The sequence below is a fragment of the Haemorhous mexicanus genome, chromosome 23 (genome assembly GCF_027477595.1).
Source record: "Haemorhous mexicanus isolate bHaeMex1 chromosome 23, bHaeMex1.pri, whole genome shotgun sequence".
NCBI lineage: Eukaryota > Metazoa > Chordata > Aves > Passeriformes > Fringillidae > Haemorhous > Haemorhous mexicanus.
In genome coordinates, this window is record NC_082363.1 from 767368 (window position 1) to 788219 (window position 20852).

A 20852-nucleotide genomic window follows, 5' to 3' on the forward strand; every position below is an offset into this window, starting at 1 on the left:
CTACCTGCTGGCCCTTCCCAATCCTGCCCCGATCCTGGGGACACTGACTTAAGTTCCCAGTACAAATGCAGGCAGGGAGATCGCTGCCACGCTGGCTGTGTGCTCTGTGGCTGTCTGGAATCCTGCCTTTCTGCTGGCTGGAGAGAGTCAGCTCATGTTGTGCCACATTTCCCAGAACCTGGAAAGGGTCAGGGCTTCCCTAGGATCATAGCAGCCCCACTGCACCAGCCTGCTAGTTCCAATGCTGAGTGTCCATCCCTTCCATTGTCCAAATGAGGCTGCTGAGAGCCTCAGGCTGGCACCACCCAACTGTAGGCTTTGGGCTTGTCTGAGTTGTGTGGAGCCACTCCCACCTCAAGAGAAGCATAAAATCTGAAGGGAAATATAGGTTATAATCCTGACCACAACCTGAGGGCATAATTTTCAAAAGGAGGCAGAACCACAGGACTCCTTTTTTTACCTAGGAGTTCTATAAATATCCCACTGTGCTGGGAGCCCCCTGTCTTCCTATTTTTTTTTTATTTTGTGGTGGTTTTGGTGACAGCAGGGCATGAATGCAGTGGCTTACACTACCTCCTCCACAAAATTTCTTCAAGCAGCATTTCCTCCAGCCTTGTCGACCAGTGCCACACCCTGGCTGTAGAAAAACTGAGTGTGAGTGCAGCCCTTATTGAAGAGGGTCCCACAGAGAGTCGACCAAGTACCGACAATCACACCAATGTGGCTGCATGTCGTTCTGCTTTATTCAGCAGCTTTGGCATCTTTATGCTTCTCTATGCACTGTCTCACGCCACTAATGCTTAATGCTCGTTGGTTAAGTGGCTGCATTCACACATACATGTTATTTGCTGATTGGTTGTCATGTTATAAGCATTTTTAGCTAAGGTGTGCTAAATTACCAGTACCCACAATGTGCCTGGCATCTGGCTTTGTCTTGGCACAATGCTCATTTTTTTCTTGTTGTATCCTTTCGAGGACGGTACATGGTCTATCTTGTTCCATGGACAGGACATGGTCTTCAGAGTAACTGTAATCTGCAAGCCAGGGTTGTCCAATTCTTGTAAGAGTATAGCATGCCCTTTTTCTTCCAAGAATTCTTCTACACCTTATGGCTTGTCTGCTGGAGGGAAGCTGCAATATTTTAGGTCACTGGACCACTAAAAAACTCTGTTGTCATAGCACTGATTTCCTGTGTGTGTGTGTGTGATGTCCAGCCTGCTGCCAGCTCTGCACAGAGCCTGCAGGCAGCCAGTCACTTGTTTAGCATGGAGCTTGTGCACATCCCTCTGCTTCCCATTCCACGGCCCCAGCAGCTTCCATGGATCTTCCCATCGGCAGGGCTGGGAGTGGGTTGGGGGTGCAGCCTCACTGCGGTTGTTGCTTCCTTGCAGGTCATTACCTCTGTGGAGGAAGGCTACCGCCTGCCTGCCCCCATGGGCTGCCCCAGCCCCCTGCACCAGCTGATGCTGGACTGCTGGCAGAAGGAGCGCAGCGAGAGGCCTCGCTTCTCCCACATTGTTGGCATCCTGGACAAGCTGATCCGCAACCCCGACAATCTCAAGTGCACAGGCACCATCAACAGGTGAGGGCTCCCTGACCCCTGTGTGAGCAGGGGCTAGTGACTTGATCCTGGTCAGAGCATGTGGGCTGCAGTTCTGACTGGCTGTAGCACCAATGGCTGCCCTTGGGAGCATGGACATGCACAGGGCCCATGGACAGAGGTTGTAATGGGTAGGGAGGAAATTCCTGCACTTCATCCCCTTGCTCCCACCATGGCATTCCCATGCCTAGGCCAAGGAAGTGCAGCAGTGCCCATGCAGCAGCATTCCTGCCTTTACCTGCCTGCTAGGGCTCTCTGTCCTGTCCTGCACAATCTGCAGATCAGCTGTGTCAGAGCTGTGTGCCCAGGTGAGCAGGAGATCAATGGCATCTGGCCTGCATCAGGAATAATGTGGCCAGCAGGATCAGGGCAGTGATTTCCCCCCTGTGCTGGGCACTGGTGAGGCCCCACCTTGAATGCTGGGGTCAGTTCTGGGCTCTTCACGACAAGACAAAAATGGAGGGGCTAGAGTATGTTCAGGGCTGGGGAAGGGTCTGGAGCACAGACTGTGGGAGCTGGGAAGGGGGCTCATCTTGGGGAAAAGGAGGCTCAGGCGGACCTTCTGTCTCTCTACAACTCCCTAACAGGAGGATGCAGCCAGGCAGCAGTTGGCCTGTGGTCCCAGGAAATGAGGGACAGGAAAAGAGAAAATGGCCTCAAGTTGTGCCACAGGAGGTTTAGGTTTGATATTAGGGAAATTTTTTTCACAAAAAGAGTGGTCAGGCCCTGGCACAGACTGCCCTGGGCAGTGGTGAAGTCATCATCCCTGGAGGTGTGAGTGTGGCACTTGGGGACATGGTTTAGTGGTAGCCCTTGCAGTGCTGAGTCAGCAGTTGGAGTTGATGATGTTAGAGGGCTTTTCCAACCTTAATGTTTTCCTGATTACATAGGTGCCCTCACAGCCTGCTCACCTTGGACCAACGTTTCTCGTCTAACCCCTTCTGTTCTGCTCCCAGGTTCACCCAGACACGCTTGGACAGGAGTCTTCTGGACCTGAGCAGCTGCTTGACTGTGGAGGACTGGCTGGACTCCATCCGCCTGGGGCACTACCGGGACAACTTCGCCATGGCTGGGTACTCCTCCCTGGGCATGGTGATGCACATGAACATCGAGTGAGTAGCACGGAGCAAACAGCGTTGTCTGGGTGTCCCAAGGCCCACACCAACCACCAGCCCCAAACAGTGACCTCCTGCCTTTGCTGGCTCGCCCTGGTTGGTCCCTGGTTCTGGAGAGGTATCTCCAGGCCCTCAGTGTTGAGACCTGGGACATCGTCCAAGGCTGCGCTGAGCTTTGAGGGAAGGTGTGTGTGTTGTACTGAGAGGCTGTGAACTCCAAGTCACCTCCAGTGCTCTGTGGTGGCTCTCTAATGTCACCATAGGCCCATAGGAGGTAAGTCAGGTTGCAAGGTGCTCCAGGTTGGGTTGCTAACCCAACCTCCTGGTCAGAGCAGGTTCAGGCATGAGGTTGCTTTCTCCTTGTGCTTCCCATCTTTGTTTTCCCTGCAAAAGGCACCTCTGGACTAGAGTGTGGCTGTGCTATTCTGCACAGCTTCTCTAGGATCACTGGAAAACAATCTTAGCTGGGCATTACCTTGGAGCTTTGTCAGACCTCTGTGCACAGGACTGGCTCCCTGCTCAGTGCAGCCAGGAGGGAGACATCACTGAAAGATCATTAACACATTACCAAGGGTGGGTTAAGTAAGTAGAGCTGGAGAAGGTCTGTCTCATCACCCTCCTGCTGTAAGGAACTTGATCTCCCATCTGTTTAGGGGGTTTCCAAGGAAGAGCATCCAAGCAGTACCAGAAAAGAAGGCAACTATGCCAGCTCCAGCCCTTATACCTGCTTACATCTCTCATCCCCTGCTGTCACCAGGAGTGACAGCCTGTTCAGCCTCTAAGGAGCCTTGTTCCCTGTCCAAAGGCATGGAGCTGCTGGACAGTGGTTCCTGTGGCAGTGAAAGGGAAGGCAGAGAGACACAAACAGAGAGTTGTCATGTGCATTGAGCAGGGCTGTACATGGGGCCTTTGCTCTGGGATTGAGCTGATAGTGATCCTTGTTTCTCATGCACATCAGAGAATCTTTTGAATGGGGAAGGCTCATCATCCATCCTTCTGACTGGGTTATCTGAGGGCATCTCACTAAAACTGAATCCAATTTCACAGCATCAATCTTGTCACCTACAAGCCTGTCAGGAGGGATCCTGCTCCTGCTCCCCACAGGGCTGTCACAGTGGCCTTGTCAGGAGGACATGTTGAAGAGAATGGCAGTCTGTCTATCCCTGGGAGGATGTGCATGGACCCTCGGCAGGACAAGCCTTGTGCTGATGTGCAAGTGGAGCAGAGCCAGGCAGAGGCTCCTGGGCTGGTCCAGGAGTGCAGTTGTCTTCCTGGGGCCTGGCACAGGTGTCTTTGACAGTGTCTTTGTTCTCCAGGGATGTTCGGAGTCTGGGCATCACCATGATGGGCCACCAGAAGAAGATCTTGAGCAGCATCCAGGCCATGAGATCCCAGCTGCTGAACACAAATGGCCCCAGGAGGCATCTCTGACCAAAAGCTCTGCAGAGCTGCATCAGGCATTCCTTAACACTTACCCTGGCAAAGGGGCTGCAGGGTGGTGAGCAGGAACAGGGGCACCAGGAGCTGGAGCCCTGCCAGCATCTGTGATTTCAGCATTGGTGGAAACATGGTATTGCAGATACCTTGGTGGTCCTGCTGCTTCCTTCCCCCAGGTGAAGGGGGGAGCAGCCTTCCAAGCAGACACATCATGACTCTGCTATTTCCCTGTGGGACTGGTGGTCTCCCCACAGCTATGCAGGACAGGAGACAACCCCTTCACCCAGTGGGATGGTCCAGCTGCTCCTGCAGGTGGAGGGGTATCAGACACATCAGCAATAACCAGGAGCAGTGGGCTGGGCTTGCTGTGGCACACAGCTCCTTTGGATCAGGCAGCTGGGTAGCTCCTGGGATCTCTGAACTGAGCAGGGCTCCACATACTGCCCACAGCAGAGACAGCCCTGCTCCCTGTACCTTCCAGCACACTCCAGCCTGGACCTCCTGAACTGCACCAGCCTGAAGGTGACTTCATGGTCCACCTCTACCAAGAGCAGGAGGCCAGGGGACACAATACAAGGTGGCAGTGCCAGGAGCAACTGGCTCTGCCTTCAGACCATACTTCCAGCTGGGAGGAGAGTTGTCCAGGGCCTTCTACCTGCTGCAGGACACTCTCCACATCTTTAAGCCACCAGCACTACTCCTCCACGGATCCAGCACAGCCCTCCAGGCAGCCCAGGCATATTTTCTAGGGCCACAAGCTCAGGTTTCTCTGCCAGCAGAATCGTCCTGGCCTCCCCCAGAACAGAGAGGAATGGGAGAGTGTGCTCCCATGTCACATGATAGAGGGACAGAGAAACAACTCTTCTTTGTTCTTATACTGTCCTAGAGAAACCCAAGAGCTGTGCCATCACCTGGCTGCCAGTGCCCAGGGCTGCAGGGTCACCTGCAGAGGAGGGGTCCTGGCAGTGTTTCCAGCTGCAATCACAGCATCCTGTGGCTGGGGACAGAGGCTCTGGGCACACAGGAACTCACTGCTGGTGAGCCCAGTGTCTGGGAGAGTGGTCTGTCCTGCACAGGAGCATCTCTCTGGGTGAGCTTGGCTGGTGCTGAGCAGTGGCCTCCAAAGATGTGTGGAGCTGGTCCAGGAGGCTGAGTTGGGGGCAGAGGTGCAGATGAACTGAGGAGTGGGGCAGGGTGTGGGCTGGGAGTTTCCTTTTGGTGTAAGTACAATTTCCTATGGGTTTGGGAGCTGTTTTACTGAAGTAGGATGTTAGGTACACAAAATGGTCTCAAAGCACAGAAGCCTCAGTTGTGGGGCTGAACTCACTGCAAAAAAAAAACCTGCTGGGAGCATGGCTGGGTTGGGGGTGACAGGAGGGGAGAGAGACTGGAGAGGAGCCACACTCCCTGCAGGGTCCAGCCTGACCCATAGCACCCTGTCCTTCCCACGGCACAGCAAACCCAGCATCACTCCAGTGCAGATGCTGGTGGGATGTGGCCTGAGGGCTGTTCCTGCCAGGCCTCTTGGGGCAAAAGGGGGGGTGGGGGGTGGGTTAAAGCCATTTCTCAGCTGCAATAATCCTGGCTAAACCAGCCTGTCCAGGGCTGGATTGGCTATCCATGCAGAGCACTTGTGTGCTGATGGATTCTCTGACTAGGGCGGGTACTTTACTTCTTCCTATGGAAGCTTTCTGTAAGGGGGACAGATGCAATGTGTTGTTTCATTTGTATTGCACCCTGCATCCTGCTCTCAGCCCTGGCACGCTCCCTCCCCACAGCCAGCATGTGATGAAGCTCATCCAAGCCCTGCAGCACAGGGGGCTGGGTGCTGGCCCTGGCCTCTCTTCCCAACATTTGGGACTCTGTCATGGACACGCTGGTGAGAGCAGAGGTCAGACCAGTGCCACACCTGTGTCCTTGGGATTTGCTGGGCAAGCCCAGTCAGGTAGGCTGCAGGATCTGAGGCTGGGAGCTGCCAGATGGCCCCTTTCCAGGTGGTTCATGCATCAGATCCTGCAGTATAGGGTCACTGGGCTGCTCCTGGCTGTGGGGATGGTGGGGCAGGGTTTGCCTTTTATGTTCAGAGTGTGTGCTTCCCCCTGGACAATAAAAATCCCTCTTTCCGTGATCCATCTCCTTGCCTGTTATTGTCACTGGGCTGCACAGAGCTGTCACCACTTACAATGAGGACAGGGGACACCCCAGCTGCTTCAGGGGGACCAGCTCTGAGATGCTCAGCTAGTCACCACCTCCAGAAAGCCTCCCACAAGTGAAGGATGCTTCCCTGCAAAGCAGGAGTATCCATGGGATGGGCCCACACGGACAGGGAAGAGCCTAGAGGATGTTTGTAGGCTCCCAGGGAGGGGTGCTGTGGGCTGGGAGAGGACACCCCAAAACCACCAAGTCATCCTATGTAGGAGCATCTCATGCAGGACATGATGCAAAACCAAGATATCTCATGTGCATAGGTTCCTCTCAGGTTTTCCTGGACTCAGCCTTACCTTCTGGGGATGGAGATTTATTTTCTTTTAGAAAGAACAAAAATTAACACCAAAAAACCAAACCAGTAAAACCTCAGCCCTCATCTCCTGAAGTCTGAGCTGAAGTATATTGTAGGTCTGCTTGTAAAACTCTTCCTGAAGGTGTTTAGCTGTGTTCCAGCTGCCCTTCAGAGAAGGATTTACCAGCAAATGAGTTGCAGGACAAAGAAAGCACCATTTTCAGGAAATGACCTATAAAATCAAACGGGCCCACAGCACAGGGTGGGGTTGGCTCTAAAGCTGTCACTGCCTGCTCACGTGCTCCCAACCTTTGCCACACTTCAAAGACAGAGATGACTGTTTACTGGCCCCACATCTGCTCCCCATCTCAGACATGAGAAAAGGCCAGCTCAGCCTGCCTGCACACTGCCAGGTTATCCTGCCAGCCCATCCAGAGCTTCCTTCCTCACAGTCCCCCCTCCCATCACTCTCTCTGGTGCCCCTTTACAGAAGCACGGCCCCCAGGCTGGACAAGCTGCTCCTTGTCAGTGTCCCCTGTGCTGAGGGTTGAGCTTACAAATCCTGTGCTCTGCATTCCCCTTCACCTACCCCATTTCTGTATTTACATTTCCCATCACTATAACCCTGACTCTCTCCCAGATCCTTCTCCTGTGCCCAGAGCAGCTCTGGCTGCCCCATCTCTGGAAGTGTCCAAGGCCAGGCTGGACAGGGCTTTGAGCAACCAGGAATTATGGAAGGGGTCCCTGCCCACGGCACGTGGTGGGGAACAAGGTGGGCTTTCAAGTCCCTTCCAACCCAAACCATTCTGTGATAAATATGGTTAGATGCAGTCTCTGAAGGTCACCTCGTCCCACCCCTCCAGGTGCCGGTGCAGTGCACACACCTGTGCAGGTTCTGCTCAGAGCCTCATCACATCATGCAGACAGGGGCAGCAACTACATCATCCCTTGCTCATGCTCCAGTGCTGCCACTGTGCACAGTGGGACAGCCTGGGCATGCAGGAACCTGTTACTGTTCACTGAGGGCACACATTTCACTGCTGTATTTCAGTTATTAATAAAGTCAGTGTCCACACTGAGCAAAACGTGCAAGATTTTCTTACGTTTCTTAGACCAAACATTTGGAAGTGTGGATGATGCTGGTGCCTGGCTCCTTCCCTGGGCAGGGGCAGGGGCACTCAGCAAGGCTGCTGTGCATGGCTTTGTGTGGGGAGGGGCCTGGCCACTACAGCATCACTTTGTCAAAGCCTGTGAGCATCATGCCCAGGGCATCACCCTGCTCACAGCCTCAGGAAGTTGAGGCACAGTTGTGTCATTTTTAAAGAAATTGCCAGGAAATTGCTGTCCTGGCAAAGGTCCATCACTGGAGACACTTCTCCAGGACACACAGCCATGTTTTCAGACCTCCTGCACTCCCATCTGGCCAGGCTGGGGCCAGGGCAGCACCAGGGACCTTGATGGCTGAGAGAAACTGGCTCAGCAGGAAACCCCTTGGGAAGAGGATGCTGGGGAAAGGGCTGGTCAAGAGGCAAAGTCTTCCATCCAAGGAGAGGTGATGGACACCCTGGCTCATATACACCAGCAAATAAACCCCTTCCTGTACCAAAAGAGACCACGGGATTTTCACACCTACTTAAATGTCCCCCAAGAGGATTTCATCCCATCTTGCACCACTGGGAGCTGGTCTTTCCCTGGTAAAACAGCTTTTCTTTTCTACTCACACCAGCATTACCTCAGGCTTCCAGTAACTCCTCTCGGAAGCATTTCCTTGGCAGCTGCCCGGGCCGGTTTGGCTGTCATTAGGAGTGAGGCTCTGTGACTCCGTGTGCCTGGAGGTGGCAGTCTGGACCTGCAGAGCACCTGCCGAGCCCTGCGTGCAGCCCTGCTTGGCTCTCCCCGCGCTCCTGGCGGTGCCAGCCCTGCGCAGGTTTGCAGGGGTCAGATGCGTTCCAGGGCTGGCGGGAACAGATGGTGAACTAGGCTTCGGATTTCCTGCTATGATTCCTGTCTGATCACACACCAGCCTAGTCTGCCAAGAAGGCTGTATTCCCAAACCACCTTCTCTCCTTGCTTTTAGCACAGTCGTTTAGCATCATGTCCAAATAAATTACTCAGGATAATTTGATGTAAAATAGAAATATCAGCCCCAGCTGCTGCCTTAACTCTTGGAAAGATTAGGGGTCAAGTTCTGCATGGGTTTTGAAGTGTCCCATAGGTCATCTCTTGAAAAGCACCATCAAGGATTGAGATTCCATCATAGCTCATCCCAGGATGACAGATGTGCCTGCTCTGCCACCAGCCCAGTGTCTCCCCACCTCAAGCCAGCCAGGCTTGGGGAGAGATGAGCAGGGACTGCAGCCACCCTGACTTCTGCTGTAGGCCTGGAATATGGGCAGGACTCAGAGCAGAGAGGCAGGTCTCACATCAGGAGAGTAGGTGTCACATCTCAGAGCAGTCACCCGCTGTGAGAGGAAAAAGGAGGAAGGCAATGGCCCTTCATCCCCTCCTGCGAGGGGGACTGCCTCTCTCCTCTGGGTGTAACCCTGGACTAAGGAGCCTGACTGAACCTGCAGGCACAGGATGCACATCCCAGGCAGCCCCATCGCTCCCTGGGACACACCCTGAAGCATCCACTCCTCAGGGAGTGCCAGGGGCAGCCCAACAGCCCAGCTCCTCAGGGACCTGTGTCCCAGCCCCACGGCCTGGCATGGGAGGCTTTGCTGTGCCTGTGAGCAGGATCCTCATCTCTGCACCCTCAGCAGGTTGTTGGGCCCTCATACAGCGACCTCTTCTGAACAGGCTGTAAAAAATCCCCAGTATCCAGTCAAACAACAAAGCTTCTTAACTTTCCTGGATGAAAACTCCAGGCAGCTGTGTTTTGGGAAAGCCCAGTGTACATCTCCTGCTTATGATGGGCTTTCCAGAATAGAATTGCAGATAATCTGCAAGTGCCAGAAAAGTTTCTGGATGCAGAGCTGGAAGTATCTCCCTACACACCATCCTGCTCATTTCAGGAAGAAAAAAAAAACAAAAAGAAAGAATTTGTTTATTGAGTTAAAAGGACAAAGGGGTTGCACACCACATGGGAAACTTGTGGAAAGGGTAAAGGCTTTGGAACTTGTTGATCTTGAATCCCAGACTTGACAAGTTTTTTCATTTTGCTAATGCTGAAAGAAGGTGAAATTGTTCCCAGCAATCACTGTTGTCTGCCTGACCCCAGAGTCTTTTAAAGATTTCTTATTACTCATCACGTCTCTCATTTCCTCCCTGCCTTCCAAACGTTCTCTCACAAAGCTGTCCTGAAAAGTGGTCCTTGCAGGGAGTGGGCAGGGGGTGGCACTGAGCAGGTAACAACAGGTAATATTCAGGTAATATTCCTTCCCAAGCACAGAATGGTGCAGAGGATGGGTGAACCAAGGACCAAAAGGAATGGCAGAAGATGTGCTTGGGGAGGTTTAGGCTGGCTATCAGGGAAAGGTTCTTCCCCCAGAGGGTGCTGGGCACTGCCCAGGCTTCCCAGGGAATGGGCACGGCCCCGAGGCTGCCAGAGCTCCAGGAGCGTTTGCACAGCACTGCCAGGGATGCCCAGGGATTGCTGGGGTGTCCTGGGCAGGGCCAGGAGCTGAGCTGGATGATCACTGTGGGTCCCTCCCAACTGAGAATGTTCCATGATTCTGTCATTCCATGATTCTAAGAAGGAGAGGTGAGGGATGTGGTGCAGGCCATGGGGAGCAGTGGCCTTTGTGCCTGGACAGGAGCTGAGGGAACATGGCAGGACCAAGGCAGTTTGGGTGGATGGGCTTTGGTGACCAATGGGACGTGAGCTTGGGGACCAGCAGGTGAGGCAACACAGGTAGGGATGTCCCAGAGTCACCAGGTGATCACCAGGTGAGCTCACACCTCAGTACAGAGGTGATGAGAGGGAGAGGCAGGAGATGACAGAGAGGCAGGAGATGACAGAGAGGCAGGAGCAGCAGGATTACAATCCCTGCCCAGCAGGACTGATGACATCTCTCATGGACACAGAGCAGGAACATGTGAAACCCCATAATGCCTGGGTCCTCTAAACCTGTTATCAAAAATGAGGTTCCTCATTACAATTCCTTTATTTCTCTCACATTCAGAGCTGCCAGTGAGGGGTCACCAGCACTTATGAAATTTTCAATTCTTGCAGGTTTTGAATTTACATGTTTTTTCTGTATCTGAGCTGGAAGAAGATTATGAATAAAAGATTAAAACAGGAGGTCTCCTGCATTTAAGAGCAATGCAATGAGCATTTATTCCAGGAACAAGCAGGAGCCAAATACCGCTCTGTGCATACCAAAAATTAGCAGCAAACTTCAAACAGGGCCTAAACAAAAAGGCTGTGCTCTTTGATGTGACACTGCTGGGGTGTGGGGAGAGGTCCCCACTGCTGGGGACCTGGAAATCTCTGGGGTCTGCAGGGTCTCAGGAGCAGAGCAGCAGCCTCCTTAACTCCAGATAATTCAGAGGAGACACAAGTCCACCAGCAGCTTCATTGCTGCAGTTCTGTCACTGAGAGGTGGAAACATTGCCCAGGGAGTGGAGTTTTTCAGGAGAGATGGAGGTATGGGTGGTGGTAAAAGGAAGGTGGATAGGACAGATTCAGGTGAAGTAGGATGTGGCTGGGGCAGGAGGAGGAGGAAAGGGAGACAAGGAGCACAGGGAAGTCAAAGTAGGCCTAAGTGGGGCAATAGATGAAATAAGAGCCCAGGGCAAGCTGTGCCTGGTGTGGAAAAGGGCTTTTCATAAGTAGAGGCAAAAGTTTATTGAGCACAGGCTTTGCAAAGGAAACAAAAGCTCTAGTGAAATCTATGGCATCTCTGCTCAGAGAGATGAAAACAGGATGGGACTTGCTGGTGTGTGGCCCCTTCTCTGCCCATGGGCACATTTCTGTGCATGGTCTCACCAAGCAAAAAAACCCAGCCCTTGCTCTTATCAATACCTGGTCTTCCTCCCTGAATCCTTGCTTTTCCAGGCCCTTTCATTTATCAATGCTCTGATATTTCAGGGAACAGGCACAGACGTGGTTTGTCATTCCCAGCACAGCTCCTCTCAGGCTTTGTCAGGATAAGGGACATCCAGCATGAGGGGAGGTGTGAATCTCCTCAGTGCTGTTCCTGCCTCTGTTTTCTGGTGCTTTCTGAGTCCTGCTCCTTTCTGAGCCAGAAACTGAGCTCTTGCCCCTTCATGCCTCAGCTCCTTTGCCTGCACTGTGTCTGACAGCGATCAACACACACCTGTGCTTGCAGTGGGCTGGGATTGCCTGTTCAGAGAGCCCCAGGGGCGGGGGCTGGCAATGGAGAGGCAACAGAGGAGTCTGTAATCAGGAGAGGCTGGCAGGACTCCAGCCATGCTCAGCCAGTCCCCCTGGATGGGACACACAGTGCTGCAGGACAACCTGACCTGTGACAAGTGACAGCAACACCATAAACATGATGCAGAAGAACCTCGAGGTCCCTTTCACCAGCCCTGCCCCATCCTCTGAAATTTCCTGGCAGTGAAACCTCTCTAAGCAGCAGAACTCATTGATAAATGCTGCACATAAAGTACCTAAATGTCATCACACAGCTTTGTGAGACACTTCCCCACCTCCCACCTTTTTCAGCAACAAGGACTTGGCCCTTCAGCAGCAGGCCCCGAGCCGTGCCTGTCGCACATTCCCTGGGTGCGGCACAGGCAGCAGCCGGAGGGGCTGGCTGTGGGTTTGCCCTGGCTGCAGGGGAGAGCTGGCAGCCTTGGGGCAGCAGTGCCCTCGCTGAAAAGACGGTGGCAGGCTCAGCTTGTGTGTGCACATGGCCGGGAGAAGGCATGAGCAGGGACCCGGGACAGCTCCCTGCGGGCAAAGTCTTGCTGTGCTCGGAGCCTAGAGACGCTGTCCTGGAAGAAAGCGACCACGAGAGTTCTTGTAGCTCCCCTGCTCTGGTTTCCATACCTTCCCTTGCCCCTGCTCTCCTGACCCTGTGTTCAGCTGCTCCCTGAAAGCCTTCCTCCTCCTCTCCTTCAGCTTCCTCACAGCCCACTGAGGGCAGTGGCAGGTGGGAAACAGCTGGGATGCTCAGGGATTCCATGGTACTCATGTAGGGATAGGAAAAGGTGGGACTGGTTTTAAAATGAAAGAAGGCAGGGTTAGGCAACGTGCCCATTTCAGGTATTAGGAATTAGGATTTTAGATATTCTGATAGATATTAGGATATTAGGACTAGATATTGGGAATAAATTCTCCCCTCTGAAGGTGGGGAGGCCCTGGCACAGAGTGCCCAGAGCAGCTGTGGCTGCTCCATCCCTGGAAGTGTCCAAGGCCAGGCTGGATGGGGCTGGGAGCAACCTGGGACAGTGGAAGGTGTCCCTGCCATGGCAGGATCTCTTCCAGTCTCAGATTCTGTGAGTCCTGTTTCACCTCCCTGAGAGTGTCCTGTGAGCAGGGCAGTGCCCAAGGAGGACAGCTGTGACAGGGACAATGCACTGCCTGCAAGAGGATTGCAGCACAGAGCTCCTTCCTGGCAAAAGCAGAGTTGCAGCACATTTGAAATTCCCTGCACATGTATTCAGGAGGGGACTGGGCTGGGGGAGCTGGGTTTTGTTTTCTCTCTGCAGAGAGCCTGTCAGAGACACCCACCTCCTGGGAAGACAGGATGGACAGACAGACGTGGCTGGGCTGAGCAATGCTCAGGGTGTGCTTTGGGAGCACAGGGAGCTTTGATGAGCCCTCCAGAGCTGACAGCTGACAGCTCCCTGCCCCTGCAAAGCTGTGCCTTCAGTCTGATCCTCTCCCCACCACTGACAAAATCTCATCCTCAACCGTTATACACCCTCGCTTCCCCTGACATGACAGCTTTGGAACAGGGACTGAGCCCTCCCTGCCCACCCTGCCCTTGCTGAGAATCCACAGCTGGATCCTGTTCTGTTCCAGAGCTCCAGTGCAGTCTGAGAGAACCTTTATTCTCACAACCTGTAACTGGGACATCTCATTGTGGCCTTCCAGTACTTAAAGGTGGCTTAAAAAAATGAGGGATTTAAACTTTTTTCATGGGCAGAGAGTGACAGGACAAAGGGGAAAAACTTCAAACTGAAAGAGACTAGGTTTAGATGGCATATTGGGAAAAAAATTCTTCCATGTGAGGGTGGGGAGGCGCTGGCATAGGGTGCCCAGAGAAGCTGTGGCTGCCCTGTCCTTGGAAGTGCCCAAGGCCAGGCTGGACTCCCTGTCCACAGTAGGGAGTGGGAATGGAATGAGCTTTAAGGTATTTTCCAACCCAAACTTCTCTTTGGTTCTGTGATTCGATGGGGAGGGCCCATGTTGAGGATCAAGCTGTTGGGGTGAAAAGAAACAACTCAAGGATGAGCAGCACCAGGCCCGGTTCTCCCCTAGCCTGATGAAACAGCCTTGGAAGGCAAGAGGCTCCATACCTGGTGCTACTCTCTAGTCCTGCATCATTTGTTTCAATTTTCCAGGTCCACCACCATGTCTGTATTCACATCCACTACCATGTCTATATCCACATTTACTTTTCAAGCCTCTCTACATCCCAGAGCTTTGCAAGGGGTGTTGGGGGGCTTGAGGGACCCTGTGGAATTTAAGAGCAGTGGAAAGGGTACACTGGAACACAGGGCTGGCACCTAGGACAGGTTTTCAAGGGCCAGCATCACAGCTAGGGTGACGTTCACAGTTTTTAAAGAATATTCAGTGTCTATGGGAGGCACCTGTGCTGACTACTCACAGATCTTGCTGTGGCTCTCTCTGCCTGTGCTTGTGTGCTTGTGTGGGCTTTGGCAGCTCAAGCATAGGACATGAGAGCAGATATGTCGTGAGTTCACATTCAGTGGGAAGAGGAGGTAGGGAAGGCCATGTAGGAAATTGCTGGTATTTTTGTTTGTTTGCCCTGAATCCTTCTTTTCCCTGTTGTGGTTTCAGTATCTTCCCTTGGGGCAGAGCTGGGGATGCTAGCCTTCAACTTATGGGGCCAAGAGAGGAACACCCTGCCCTGGTCACCTCCAGGAGGTTGGGTTTGCCCTCAAGTGAGCCCCTTGCTACACGTGGGGTTGTTGGTTCTCAGCTCCAGCCCTCTCCCTGTGCACAGGTCACAGTGTGAGATGCTGCCCAACACCCCAGACCAGTGAGAGGCCTGGAGTCTGGAGGGTTCAATTGCCTTTTTAGCCACCCCTGAAATGTACCCCTGAACATTTTAGCATCCTCTGTGGCCCTGGGAGGAGGGTGAGGGATGCCACAGCCTCGTGGCAATCCCTGATGAGCCCCAGCCTCAGTGGCTGCCCCTGCCAGTCCTTCCTTTGCTCTTCTCCCCTGATGGTATCTCCCTGCTCCTGCACAGCTCTGGTACCCCTGACTGGCAAAGTTCCTGCCTCAGTGTCTTCCTGATGCAGAACTGATCTGCTCTGGGGAGAAGGTGTCTTCCCTGCCACTGACCCACTGGCACCACAGAGCTGGGGGGAGCTGCCTGACAGTGCCTTTGGTGCCAAAATGAGTTTTGGATGGAAAGCTCTGGGAGCCTAGGAAGTGGCTTCTGGCTGAAAGCAGGCTGCAGTCCCAGGGAGACAGCACTGCTGTGCAGGGGTCCCCAGGTTTTTCACTGGCACATGCCTGCACTCTACTCTTGGAGCTTCCACCACACATCTGGCCACAGCAAGGAGCCTGGTCACCCCTGGAGCACAGCTCGAGGGCTCAGGACACCTGGCTGGTGGCCAGGACACACCCTGGGGAGGGCAGGACCCCATAGCTGCCACTGCACTGCAGGAGGATCTCAGCTGCTTTTTGTGCTCCTGACAGAGGCTTGGAGTAGGGGTGGAAGTAAGGCAGGGTTGGAAGGGGGTGTGATGGGTTTCTCCTCCAGCCAGGGCTTATGAGCTCTCAGAGAACCCATCACACCTGAGGCAGCCCAGCTACCTCAAATGGCATAACATAAGCAGGATGGCTTCTGAGGTAGTGTTGGAAACAGAAACAGGTTTAACAAAAGACAAAATAACAAAGCTCTTATGGAGAAAAACTGAGCCGGGACAAGAGGCTCTTGCTCCTGCTAAAACACCCCACAAAAGCAATTCTCTCCTTTGTTCTCTTCCTTTTCTAGTGAATTACCTTGGTGGGACCTTTTGGCCTCTGTCCAATTGGCAGCCCCAGGTCTGAGGTGAAGTCCCCAAGGTCCTATGAGGTGTCTTTGTACCAAACTGGGAGACAAACTTCTGGGCTTTTTGCCTTTTTAAACAGACAAAGAATAATTTAGTCACTGTCAACAGGGGGCACATTCCTACAGTGGTGGGATGGATGGAATGTCCTGCAGACAACCACAGGTTGCTCTGGGCCAGCACCAGTGACATTGACACAAAATCAGCTGCTTCTCCACACAATCTTCATGGCATCCCTGAGCCACGTGGAAGAATAGGATACGACAAGAGGAAACAGCCTCAAGTTGGGCCAGGAAGGTGTAGGTTGGATTTAGGAACAATTTCTTCCCTAAAAGAGTGGTGAGGCATTGGCACAGGTTTCCCAGGGCAGTGGTGGAGTCAGCATCCTTGGTGGGATTTAAAAGATGTGTGAATGAGGCACCTGGGGACATGATTTAGTGATGGAGTTGGTAGTGCTGGGTTAATGGTTGGACTTGGTCTTAGAGGGCTTTTCCAACCTTAATGATTCTGTGATTCTATGAAAGGCCAAAGCAGAAATACTGCTGGGAGTTGGAAACCTGGCACAGGAAAGGGAAAGGCAGCAGGCTCTCCCAGTGACAGGCTCACCAGCTGCCACCAGCTGCTGTACTGGTCTGGGCATGCTGGGGAGAGGCACCAGGAATGGGCCAAGTGGAGCTAAAATGGGAGTTTCCTGTCTTGTTCCTCTGTGCCTTCTGTCAGAGCTCCAAGAGGAGTGGGGATGGCTCCCTGCCTGTTTGTCTAACTTCCAGCTTGTGTGTTCTTTAATCCTGCTTTATCTCTTCCTGCTTATCAGCCTTGATCATGGGTTCATCAGCCTTCCCTGCATGCCTCCCTCCACCATTCCTGCTGGGAGTTTGCAGCCAAGTCCCCCCCCTAGCTACTCCCTCACAGAAACTTCTCTGCTGCTGCACAGCAGAAACTGTCCCGGGCAGCCTGTGCCGATGCCTGACAGCCCTTCCAGTGAAGAAATTTTCAGTAATGTCCAACCAGAACTTCCCCTGGCACAGGCAGCTGGGAGCAGAGCCTGACCCCCACCTGGCTCCAAGCTCCTTTCAAGTAGATGCAGAGAAGGATGAGACCCCCTGAGCCTCCTTTTCTCTTAAGTGAGTGCCCAAACTCCCTCAGCTGTTTCTGTTCAAACTTGTGCTCCAGTCCTTCTCCAGCTCCTTTGCCCTGCTCTGGATATGCTCCAGCACCTCAGTCCAGCTCCTGCTGAGGATCCTGCCTGCAATCTGCCTCTCCAGCCCCAGCAATGTCCCTGTGCCTGGGGGATCTGTGCCCCACACTCCACCTCACATCAGTAGGACTCCCCCAGTCTCTTCCAGACAAGGGTAAAGCCCCTAAAAAGATGTTTTGGAGGCAAACAGACCTCAGTCATTGTCTGTCATAGGGGCTGCCTTCTCCTCACCTTGCTAACTATGATCTGTTTGGACTTCTTTGGGCTCTCACCCACCTCTAGTAGCACTGAGGAGCAACTGCCCAAATCCAGGGGCCAGGAGAAGCCTTCAGCAGCCACAGACTCCCATTCCACCCACTTGCTTTACTGACCTGCAGAGGCCAGAACCTGAAACGGGTGAGCACTGCCTCGAGCTTACCTGGGGCATCACTGACTGGCTGGCAAGTCCCTCCCACAGCCCCAGCCCACACGTGGCTCAGCCCTTGACTCCCCTCTCCCCTGGCCACTCCTCATGCTCCTGGGGTTCTCCCCGTGCCAGGCAGGGCTCCCCTGCTTTTTGCACTGTGCTTCATGCTGCCAAAGCAGAGCAAAGCATGAAATATGAATGAGGCAGCGTGGCCTGTCGCGTGCTGCTGGGCTGGACCCGGATTCAATTAGCCCTGATGTTTCTTTCATGAGTGAGAGACCTTTTCCTCTCTGGAGCTCTTTTCTGTGAGCTCAGAGCTCAGTCACGGAAGCAGCTGGCTAATTAACCCCCCGCTGCTGCTGCAGGCAGGCCTCTCCTGCCTGCTGCCCCTGCCCTGCACTGCTGTCCCCTGCCATCTCTGCAGCTCTGCAGTGAGCTGGCACCTGCCTGCCTCCCTGTCCCTAAGCTGGCATTTCCAGGGCTCATTCCCAGACAAATGCAGAGAGGTTTTCCCATGTGCTGGGACTGGGCAGGGCCAGACGTGGAGCAGCTCTGCTCAGGAGGAGATGTGGGACCCTGCCTGGGGTGGAGAGGGCAGTTCAAGATGTGCAACCAGAGACCTCCTGCACCAAGGACAGAGTTCTTGTTTCTGCTCCAGGGACACAGTGTCAGCTCCCAAACAGGCTGAAAAATGCTCTCTCTTCAGTAAGATACTGATGATTTTCCTAATGACCAGGCCTGGCTCTGGAGAATTCCGCTGGGCTATTTCAGGCAGCTAATTGTACCTAGCAAGGACATTCCTACTGTTCAAATTTTCACTTTTCTGGGACAATGTGAGTGCTAGCAGCTTCCCAAAGTTGCTCTGAGGGGCTGAGAGAAGGGGACACAGCAGAGATTGCAGTGTTCCTGTGCCTCTCTCTGTCCCTGTGCTTTCCCAGGGTAACGTTGGAGCTGATGTGTACCTTTAGTTTTGAAACTGTGCAACCCAAGTCACCTCAGCTTTTCTTGTGCAGGAGTAGCCATTCCTTCCTAGCTCCATCCACACACCTGAGAACATGGCTCGTGCACGGCAGGATCTTGGTAGTCTTCTTCCCAGGCAAGCAGCTGCAGGAACCCATCCAGGGTGCCACAATACTGCACAAATGTTAATGCTCAGGTCTCTGAAAAGGGATGGGTAATTTTGCAGGTGAGGTGAAAACTCTCCTCTGCCTTTGACCCCCTGAATGGCACCTGTGCTGCTAATTGTGTGCATGTGTAAAATTTCCAAGGCAGTACTGGTGAGGGCCAAAAAATCTGCACTGGTGAAGATTTTCAGCTCAAGGGCAATCTTGATCTAGTTTTGAAGTAGCCATGCTTGGAGCTGGGGTCTGGACTCTGGATCTCCAGGGAGCCCTTACAACAAAAATCTTTGGCTGAGTCCTGTTTCACAACAGCCCGAGCACCACAAAGCCCCTGGACTGTGTGATTTTGCTCTTTCCCTGCTGGAACAATCCAGTCCATCCTCTCTAGTGCTTCTTTGCTCTGGGAAAAGCTCTGGCCTTTCTTACAGGCTGACCACTGGCCTTCAACAAGTGCTGTTCAGAGACTGTCACTTGGCTCCAGGAATGGTTTTCCAGTCTGCCTACATGTGCTGTGACAATTGGGTGCAGCTCAAGATATGGCAGTGGCACCTTTAGCATGGGGGAATCATGTCCCCCAGCTCTCCATGCCCTCAGCCAAGGGCACAGGGATTTCCACGACCTACTGCCCAGGGGAGGCGATGTGCTGGAGCAGGAATGAGCTCCAACATGCTACAGGTCCCAGCCAGTCTGCTGGAATAAAGGGAGTTACGGCAGGATAAGAGGAGATGAGCAGCCTAAATGCACTGACCCACTTCTTACCCCCAACTCCCACTGCCCCCCCTTGCTTGGCAGGGCGGGTTTGGGGAGCATGTCCCCAGTTTGGGGGAGCTTGGCTGTGCCCGGGCCATGCCCTCCATGCCCGGCAGGTGGGCTGCCTGTGGAGATGCCGCTCCCGGCCCCTTTCGCGGCCCCGGGGAGCGCCTGACACGCGATTCCTCTCGCACGGGCAGCGCTTTACACGCTATTGCTGCCACAACACAGCGAGCAGCCGGCGGCTGCTCTGCCACAGCCACGCTCGCCCTGCATCCCCAGGGCTGCTCCTGCTCCCAGGCAGCATCCCGCGGACAGCAGAAGGGGCTGTGCTGGGCAGGGAGTAGTAGCAGAGCAGTTGACGGGTCTCTGGAGTCAAGATGACCCCGAGGTGTTAGAAAGTCTCTTTTTCCCAGCCCTGACACCGAAGAAGACAGGATTCCTTGGCTCTTGTTCTCAAGGTTGTTTATTTTTCCTTATTTATAACATTCTTTCTCTGACCTTCTGAGGTCTGTCTGGCAGGTCGGTTTGTGGCACACTGACCACCCTCAGGGCAGTGTTATCTTTTATACTAAAAACTACGTGTACTCTATTTACAATAATTTTCCAATACCTATCACCTATGTTAGACAGTTTGTCTCTGTTCTAAACCAATCAAACAGTGTCACCATCACAGCAGAAGATAGAGGACAAGAAGAAGGAGAAAGACAGGACACGCCCAGATTCCTCCATCTTGCCTCTTGAACCCCCATTCTAAAAACCCCAAAATTCTACATTTTCACCCAGTGATAAATTCACTATCATTCTATTCAAACCCTTGTGGCTTGTAACTCCTCACACAAAGTTGGGAATTTTTTCCATGGGCTAAAATCAAAGGCACAGGTGTCTTTGACTCCATGCCAAGGTCTCTGAGCTCCCTGCCAGGGTCTCGAGTATGACTGCCAGGGCAGTCAGAGGGATGTCCTGGGTTCTGACAAGCAGGTTCGTCACTCTGCCTCTCACCCCTCACTGCCCACCTGCCCCAGGCCACCGGTGAAGCCTTCATGGCTTTGCATCTGCAGCATCTCCTGGACTGGTGTCACTGGTGGGAGAAGACTGTCCCAGCCATAGCAATCCCATCTCACCAGTAATGTTTAGAGAATCTTTTTCAACATGAATTTGTCAGCCTTAGGTCTTGTGGCCAGGCTTTAGGGTCTGTCTGTCTTCTTCCAGTTCCAGCTGACAGTGGCTGGCATTGCTCTGGGCAGAGCAATTTGGTGCAGTGGTCCTGCCCTGCAAGCTGCAGCTCCTCGTGGTCCCTCACCCATTCTCCCAGACCCAGCCTCGGGGGTGACAAGACTCTGTCACAGGGTGTTCCTAAAACCAAGGCTATTTTTCCATCTCCTGCACTTCAGTTTGGGGCCATTTACATGCACAGAGGGCTCACTGTGTGTTTTTTTCTCTATGCATTTGTGGTGCAGTTCATCTGCATGTGCTGGCCATGCACCACACTCAGCCAGGGCTCTCCAGCAAGCTCAATTTGGGGCTTAGAATTCCAGGGAAGAGAGACAGACACCCCTGCAGACA

General features: G+C 53.4%; 1 protein-coding gene across 1 annotated transcript in view; it reads left to right on the forward strand.

The window, feature by feature from the left end:
* The window catches only part of EPHA8 (EPH receptor A8), a 52447-nt gene extending 48301 nt beyond the window's left edge, over window positions 1-4146 (forward strand). Inside the window, exons 15-17 of the mRNA XM_059866483.1 lie at window positions 1392-1582; window positions 2557-2712; window positions 4032-4146. Of these exons, the coding sequence (XP_059722466.1) occupies window positions 1392-1582; window positions 2557-2712; window positions 4032-4146 (462 nt within the window). The remainder of the gene's footprint in view (window positions 1-1391; window positions 1583-2556; window positions 2713-4031) is intronic.
* Window positions 4147-20852: the final 16706 nt, after the last annotated feature.